This window comes from Netta rufina, assembly GCF_964035555.1.
Source record: "Netta rufina genome assembly, chromosome: 2".
NCBI classification, from domain to species: Eukaryota; Metazoa; Chordata; class Aves; order Anseriformes; family Anatidae; genus Netta; species Netta rufina.
The window spans coordinates 83473616-83482754 of NC_140124.1; the positions used below are offsets into that span (position 1 = coordinate 83473616).

Consider the following 9139-nt stretch of genomic DNA (forward strand, 5'->3'; position numbering starts at 1 on the left):
GTATTAAGGCTGGTAACTCTTAATGAAATCAAGACAGGCTTGAGACCTGAATGCCTTTAAAGTTCTGGGTTTGTGATGCATAGTCTAAAAGCCAAACTAACATAATGGGCACTTCTGCTTTGTCAAATACCTCGTGATGTCCCATGCCAGTGAACTTGGCATCTCATTACTTGGGTGTATCCATCATGACGTTCAGCATTACTGCTGGCACCGCATGAGTCAGAGGCTTAGTCGTTCTGGAAGAAACTCAAGTATTGAACAGGCTTGGAAAAGGCACTTTCCTCTATCTCTTAGAGAGGCATATGCACTGTACTTATGTGTATACACTTATGTACTTATGTGTGTACTTATGCCCTCAGGTTTGTCATTTTGCCACTCCACAACTAATGTGTATACATCCAAACCATTCAGTCAGGAACGTTGAGCTTCTAAAATGCCCTGTCCCTGAAAACCAGAAAGCAAAAAGTATGTCTGGAAAAGTAGGGCATTTGAAAAGCGTAACTGGCAGCATGGGTGCCAAGCTAACACAACCTCACAGAAAGAGAAAAAGAGCTGTCACAATATTGACATGTATTTCATTCATATGGCCATATACTTCCAGTACAGTATTTCCTCAGTCCCTAGAAAACATTTTCTGCAGTCATAGGCTTTTGTTTCATTTTTATACCTAATGCTACTTTACACTTAATTACCACAATTCCTTAATGTTTTCATAGCTTCCTTATGCAATGTGCAAAAGTTGCAGCATTTTTCAAATAGAGATATAAGGCCAAAAAACATTTCAGACAAGCATTTTAAATGATTGCTAACATCAGACAAGTAAAGGAATATTTAGTAGAATTGATAAAAAGAAGTTTCCCCGAAAATTTTTACTAGATTACCTGAAATTTCATTTTCAATGAATGATATTTCAGTTTCAATTCACAAACTTATAGTGAGGAGAGTTTCTGATATTCTGTGCCCCCGTTTTCCCTTTATTGGTTTTGCTCCTAAGACAGGATTTCGTGCGGTGCACCATATCCTTTGTTTGTGTGAGCCACTTTAGTGCATGGAGGTGTTTCTGCTTTTATTGCCTTTAAAGAGATAAAGCCCTTCTAACCAACACAGTACTTAGAGGAAGTAAGGGTATATTTTAACAGCTGCTGCAATGTAGCTTCAGTCATGAATGAACTAATCTGATTTTTGGAGTGAGAGCCCAAAAAAGGGTGCTTTTCCACCTTTTCCCACTTGGCTGTCTCAATGAAATGTCAAGATTACGATTGACCCATCAGAAATAATGTGTTTAACCAGCAAAATTAAAAAGTACTAACTCAGTCCACTATTTTCTACTCAAAAAATCAACCAGCTCTATCTTTTTGGCTTATGAATACATTATTTAGTATAGAATTTTTCTTCTGTGTCCAAAATGAAGCACCTTTGTTTGAACACGTGGAGTGAGATGAAATAGAAATCTTCAGGAGGTTGTTATGCTTCCTGTTGCCATTCTAATATTGTGCCCAGTGTTGTAAGATCACTTGAGGGACTGTTAAAGGCAGTGGACACTGACTGCCTTTTGCATTCTGTGCATAGAGTCCAATACAGACACTTTCAAAGAATATTGTAGAATCATGGTGTCCAGCAGTGCCACTGTTCCTCTCTTCTTGAAGGAGCTTTACGAGCTTGTGCATAGTCAGCAGGTTCTGCAGAAACTCTTCTAACACTGATGTTGGAGCATCGATATTCCCAGTGGTGGCTCATTGGAAAAGACACCATCTGAAGACTGGAAGTCTGTGTCATTTTGCAGTCACAAAGACACTTAGTAAATGCTTATAAACTTCAGATTTTCATTAAGCCCCAAGTATAAAAGCAGAGTCTCACTAGGGCTGTCTGAAAAAAACTTTATGGCTTACTTAGGTTAGAGGACTGCATGAGATTTTTTTTTCTGTGTATCATAAATACTTCAACCTCAAGGCAACTTGCTGGAACATTGCAACAACACAAGATTGTCAACGTGAAGCGCTGAGGCAGTGGTAAGAAATTGGTTCAACTTAACAGCAGCAGAAGAACACATTTCAGGGCACTTAGTTTGAAATGTTCTCATGTCAGTGCCCCAAAGACTATTACTTGGTTCTTAACAATATGCTGCTACTCAATCTCACCTGTGGCAAAGGAAGCTGCAAAATGTTTAACATCTTTGGAGTGTGTATCGCTTCCAGTCAGATTCTTCAAGGCTGAGTTTTGGCCAACAATGTTTGCATTGTAGAGCTGTGAAGTAGTCAGAAAGCCATATATACAGATTATATTTACTAAAGTTACTGTGAGCTACACTGCTCAGATCCAGATCTGAATTACTTTTGAAATAAAGCAGCAGCATCTGTTAGCAGCAGTAATATAAAATAATAAATGAAAATGTAAAGAATGTACTGACAAGGCAGAGCTGTGGAATTAATTGACTACCAAGCACTGCTTTGGGGCAGAGGTTAAGACAATGCACAACTTTCTATTTCCAGCATGACAAACAGAATGAGATTTGCTCCTTCTTCCCTCTTGTTGCCTACAACAACATCTTGCATCTAACAACCTGCGGGCGTTGCTATCTTTCAGGTTTCAACACAGCCAGTTCCACAGGAGCCCAGCAGAAAAGATTATGAACCATATCAGCCGTTTCAGAATTCAACCAGAAACTATGATGAGTCCTTCTTTGAGGACCAAGTGCATCATCGCCCACCTGCAAGTGAATACAACATGCACCTGGGACTAAAGTCAACTGGCAACTACGTCGACTTCTATTCAGCTGCTCGTCCCTATAGTGAACTTAACTATGAAACAAGCCACTATCCAGCCTCTCCCGACTCCTGGGTTTGAGACTTGGGCAGATACAAAAGCTCCAGGAACTGTGCATGTGCATGCATACCACAAGACATTTTTTTTCCTGCAAATTTAGTTTGTTAAAGCCTGTTCCGTAGGAAGGCCCAGATAACCAGTAAGGAAAAAAAATAAGAGATTTTTTTTAGAAGGCTAAAAGAAATGAAAGCTAAACCTGGGAGTAATTAGAAAGAAATATATATATATATACACATATATATATTTTACGTGTGGGACAACTTTACTGTTGGCCTGTAGAGTCTAAAGTTCGGTGCTGTGTGTTGAATGTGGCTGAAGGAAGTAGGGAGAACATGACAGTGGATGTGGGTTAAGAGTTAAGCACAAGTAACTGAGCAGCGTACATACTTTATGGGGAACAGCTTCTCACACTTTGTTTAATATCCTCATTCATTGTGAATCTAGGCTTCAAGTTGCATTTGGGGTTTCCTCTGTACAGCAAGATGTTTCTTGCCTTTTGTTAATGCATTGTTGTAAAGTATTTGATGTACATTACAGATAAAAAAAACAAGTGCATTGTGTATATTACACCAATGCCACAGTGTTTCTTCATCTATGGTTCTAAATATTGCTTCAATTTCAAATTTTGAAAGATGTATGAATTTCCAGTTTTTTGTTTTCTTCTCCCCGGTGCGTTTTAACAAAAAAAAAGAAAAAAGAAAAAAAAGAAAAAAAAAAAAGGAATATTTAGCAGTATTGTTCGTTCTGATATGTGAATTTGTTTGTGGCAACTAAAAAAAAGGCATTCAGCAGTTTCTGACAATTAACATTCATCATTCCACACTCCTTGTCAACAAAGTGCTTTTTCACTGCCTAAAATTTTAGATGTAGATATTTGAAATAGATTTTTTTCATTTATACCAGTTTTCTTTATGATGATACAGTGTTAAAAGAAAATAAATTACAATTGATCTGTCATCCATATTTGCTAAGAATGTCTATTTCCAGGAATCTATCATACAAATATACATTCTTACTCGTGTGTGTCCACGTATGCATAGTATTCTGTGTGTGTGTGTATGTGTTTGAGCGTGTGCGTTTGTGTGGTGTAAGACCTATTTTCATCCAATGTTTTCCTTGTTCAAATTTCAGTTTTTATTTGATTTTTTTTTTTTTTTTTTAAACAGTGGAAACTCCAGTATGTGCTTTCTCTTACTCACTTTATTAACCATTGATAGTAATTCAAAATTGTTAGGCCACATACTCACAAAGGAAGGGGTTGTAGGACGTTTTTCAATGAGTCCTTCACCCTTAGGTGCCATTTCCTTTAAAATAGCATCTCTTGATCTTTTCTTGGGGAAAGAAATTTCATTACTCTCCAGCCACCAACCAGCAAGCACTCAAGGAAGAGAGTTTGATCTTGCCATCTCCCTGAGGGAATGGAAAACAAAGACCCAACAGACTAAAGTCTGGAGTCTCCTAACTCTTCAGGCTACAGAAGGGTCCAACTCCTGAACCATTTGGACAATCATTTATTTTAACCCATACCAAAAAGAAAACCCAACACCCAAAATGCATTCCTCAAATATGAAAGATACTGGCCATTTCTGTGCATTTAAAATAAAACCCTAAAAAATAAAAAATTTAAAAAAAAAAAAAAAGAAAAAAAAAGTAAGCAACAGAATTAAAAAACAAACAAACAAACAAACAAACAAAAGGAAAGGAAACTAGGCTAAGAGACCAGAAGAGCTAGCATACTAATCTTAGCTCTTGGGAACTTAAAAAAAAAATAAATAATCATCATCTAGCATTTCTTTGATTCAGCCAAGAGTTTGGCATACAGTTTCCACAGAATAAGATCCAACACAAAAGGAGTAGTTGTAAATTGCTTAAATTACAATTAAGGAATTTGTTTTAGGTTGCAAACATTTCTGTGATTAGTCATTGTAATAGTCTCAACATCACCTGACACACTTCTGGCTGTGTGCGGGGGAAGAAGTCTCTTGCAAATCATTGCCTGCTCTGTAGGATGCAGACCGAGTAGTTCATGCAGGCAGGTGTTGTGATGTAGAATTGGTTTTTGGTAATCTAGGACTATAGTTTAATCTTTTTTGGCAGCTTTTCCCGGTGTACGATATGTAACCTTATCTGCTCTTTGTAGTAAACAGGGGGAAAAAATCGCATGCAAAAAAATTTTTAAATCGTTTAAAAAAGGGTGGGTGGGAGGGGCACAGTGGGCCAGATGTATAGTGAGGTAGATGAAAATATTATTCATAGTTTTGGACACAGGTTGTTTATATTTTATTTATTACATTGATTTTAATAAGTGACATTTGCAGTGCTCTTTTGAACAAAGCACATTTTCAGTATAAAAACTTTTTTTTAATAAAGAATGTCACTCGCAACTTGAAGTTCTTCTTGCCTGCCTAATAACCACCAGATTTGTGCAGTTCTTCAAATGCAGGATTGCAAAAAGGCCGAAGGGACCCATGGTTCTGTTTAAAGTCCTTTAGAGAGAACGTTACTGTAAACTGGATTATATTTCCATTCTTCAAACTACTTAAATGCCATATTGCCCCCTTGCAGCTCCTCTTAGAAATTAGTTAGAGTCAAACGTTGACCATTGCTCAAGTGAGACGTTTTAGACTGATGAAGTGGCATAAAATACCTTTTGTCTATAGTTTGTGTTCTTTCGTTTCCATTCTTCTGTAGTGGCAAGTGCTCCAACTAATAATGTTCACTCTTGCTGTACTGAGTTTTGAGAAGTGTGGAATTACCTGGCTTCTTTTCCAGGCTTGAAAATCCAACACTGCTGCCATACTGAACGGGATACTTATGATGCATTCTTTTTAATACTGAGGAAAGTATCATTGCCTATTGCTGTTCCCTTCATTCTTGTACTAGATCACACACAGAAATAGAGGAGAAACAAAACTGTTCCAAAAAATGTATAAAATGCAATTGATGTACTGTAAAATGTCGGATTTTTCTTTTTCTTTTCCTTTTTTTTTTCTTTTTAACAAGCTTCGCATTAGAATCTTGATCAGTTGTGTAGACCTATATAAATCTCACTGTTTTATTAAATGCTGTTTATGGTCTGGAAGGAATGGTTAACCTATCTCAAGATTAACAAATTTGCACTAACATGAGCAATATTGATTTGAAAAAAAAAAAAAAAAAAAAAAAGTGAATTCAATATTTAAAAGATAAACTATGATTTTAAAGGTATATTAACACTGAAAGTACATTTTGACAAATAACATATTTAAGCCCAAAATATAAATGGTTATGTCAAATAACACAAAAAGAGCTATAAAAATATAGATTGAGAAAAAATGTGTTTCACTGTACATGTTGCTAACATGTACAAAGACAAACTCATATTGACATATTTTCTATTAATAAATCCTACTGTATTGTGGAGAATTGTTGGTCATAGTGCAATATGTTTAAACTCAGAAGTGGACTCCATAGGTTGATTCCTAGCTTCACACAGCCAACAACCCCCTGCAGTTCCCTTATTTTAACTGTTAATTGGATATTAATCATCTCTCAAGTCATTCCTGCCCCTTTACCCCCAATCAGGTTTATGAGCACAACTTTAAACAGCAAGGGAAGGGGAAATGTATTTTTGAGAACAGTACCAACACCCAATTCACCCCTAAGTAAGGCTGAAAGAGCTGAAAAGCCTCAAGGCTGGTGTCACTGGATGGGAGCACACTAAAAATTGCACCAATGTTAAGTAGACTATGGCCAAGGAACTCAGAGAAAGCCAGTAATTTATTTCTGCATGTTTGAGGAGCTTGGCTCCTCCACATGTAGCAGCTCAGGAGTGTTTACGGGGACTAGGTTGCCTAAGACTTGCAGAAGTGTCCTGCCAGGGAGACTTACAACTAAAATTAGGAATGCTGACTATTTGCTTCTACCTTGGCACAGCTTAGTCTACTGTTAAAAGTGTTGCAGGAGAGGCTTTCTCGACTCCTTTGCCTTTATTACTCACCCCCTCCTGCCAACGAGCAGAAAAAAGTCTGAGCTTAGTGCTACTGCTTCTATCGTGGGGAGTGGGAGGTGTGAAGGGAGCAACCTGGATTGGAGTGGGAAAAAAGGGGGCATAAGGGCATAAACATACAGAAACAGAGGGCTTGTACACGCCCCTAATGACCAACAGTGGAATGGGGCCTGGCAGTATGTTGTGCACTGAGATCATCAAATATTACTGACAGGCTGATGCACTGAGGCGTTCATAGCAGCGACATGCTGCACGCAAAGCTTTGCACTAGCCAAGTGAGAGGGGACAGCAGAGGGAAGTCACAGGTCACTGCTGGGCACTTCCAGCTCTGTCCTGCGAGGCAGCAAGCCAAGCGCTGAGCACAATCGGCACAAGGGCAGCGACCCGACTGCTGGCTGCTATGAAGGACAGAGGAGGGGGATTACTCCTGATCAGAGGCTTTAAGCGAAAACAGAGGCTCGACAGCTAAAACAGAGGCAGCTCTTTGCAAATCCCTCCCCCACCACACATCCTCCATGGCAGTGCTGTCTGCCCAGCAGGTACGGGGACACTGTGCACACAGGGCACAATTCCTTCAAGGACCCAGCTGGTACAAGGCCTTTACTATCCGCACAGGTGGGTCTGAACCCAAGCTAGCTGAGAAGTGGCTCCAGTGACTACGGACTCCATTGTTTTCTCTTGAGGCCCGGTAGGATCAGCATCTCCTAAAGAGCTGTGCTGTGCCACCTCTTTTTTTCCAGAGGGCTCACCAGTTTTTAAATAGTGGCCTGAAGCCATTTTCAGACATTTGTTCTGAAAGTGGGAGATGTGAGTTTCCTGCCTGCCCCGGTCTAATGGGGCACACAGCACACAGCAGCCATTGACTTGCAGGGGGGCATCACCACTGCCGAGGATGTTCAGAAAAGACCAGGAGACAAGCAGTGACTGTCACCTTTGGTGATACACCTGCGTTAGGAGCACTTCCAGGATTAAGTCTGCTGAGGCCCAGGCCTGTGACCAGCTAGCACAAGCACTTCAGGTTCTTTCTCCCCAGCACTCCCCCAGTTTTTGGGTTTTTTTTTGCATGATCGTGACAGGGCCACGTCATTCAGACCTGCACACCATGGCCTGCTGCAAGGCCTGCACATGAGGCCTGGTGTTGGCCAGACATGGCCCGCTAGCAAGACACCATGCCTAAACATTACCCTTAAAACTGATTCCCAATCAAGCCAACTTTTAGCGCTTTTAATGCAATTTTAAAAGCAGCTTCCTTCCCGTGTGGGCATTGGTATTGGTTTCCAAGAAGACAGCACATGCTAAACTGTTACAAAGCTTAAACCTTTAGCTCACTTATTAAAGCCAACAGATGTCCCTGGAAAGACTTCCAGTAACTTCAGGGAGGAATGGGCCAGGCCCAAAGACAGAAGTGTCAAAGACTTTTGGTGCAAACATCTCACAGGATGAAAGCATCAAGGACATCCCAGCCACCATGCTGAAGGTTGCAGTGCACTAGTAGACAGCAGAAGAAAAAGGCCAGTTATTTCTTAGGACTTGTCTCTCAAAATTTACTGTATAGCCTTCAGCTCTCTCTAATTTTATTTTCATGGTTTTAAGAAATTGGATAAAAAGTGACTGATTGTTGCAGTTAATTTCAGTAGCCTGATGAGTACTTTCAGACACTGAAATACTTTATTTTTCAGACAGGAGATATGTCAAACCTAGCACTAAATCTAAGAAAGCGAAATCACAGCTGTTTGCTGATTCACCGTTTTTCACAAATTCAATTAAAGTATTAATTGATATAAAGCTTTTCATTTATATATAACCCTTATGAGAGTTGCTTTTTAAATAATTTAGTTACTGTACATGAAAGTTATATAGGCAGAAAATGTTAATAACTAAACATATCGAGGCTGAAGAGTAAATGTGTGACAGAGAACTCAGGCTGCTGTACACAGACACGATTGATTTTTACCTCTTCTTGACATCAACCAAGAAAGAAAAAAAAATAAAGAGCATGTACTATAGGAAGCTTAACATGTCACATAGCAAATATGTCACTTTGGAAAAAAAAAGATTTATAACCTTTAAAAAACAACCCTTTTCTTCTAAGCTACCGTGGGTTTGAGTTTTTCTTGGGGTGGTGAGAAGAAAGGAGAATTAAAAAGCCACTTGTTTAGTAGGTAAGGATAATGATCTGCCCTGAACAAAATCTGCACGATAGCCAATTTTTTAAATAAAAACCTGGATACTTCAAATGTACATCGTCTGATAGCACGTTAAATCATGCACATTAGGCCATGCCCATGGCCTAGGCTCTCCCTCAGGGAGCACAAGGGGTGTGATAAA

At 39.2% G+C, this 9139-nt stretch overlaps 1 protein-coding gene across 1 annotated transcript in view; it reads left to right on the forward strand.

The window, feature by feature from the left end:
- CTNND2 (catenin delta 2) overlaps positions 1-2844 on the forward strand; it is a gene marked incomplete at both ends in the record, with an annotated part of 525744 nt that extends 522900 nt beyond the window's left edge. Inside the window, one exon of the mRNA XM_084281644.1 lies at positions 2584-2844. Within this exon, the coding sequence (XP_084137770.1) occupies positions 2584-2844 (261 nt within the window). The remainder of the gene's footprint in view (positions 1-2583) is intronic.
- Positions 2845-9139: the final 6295 nt, after the last annotated feature.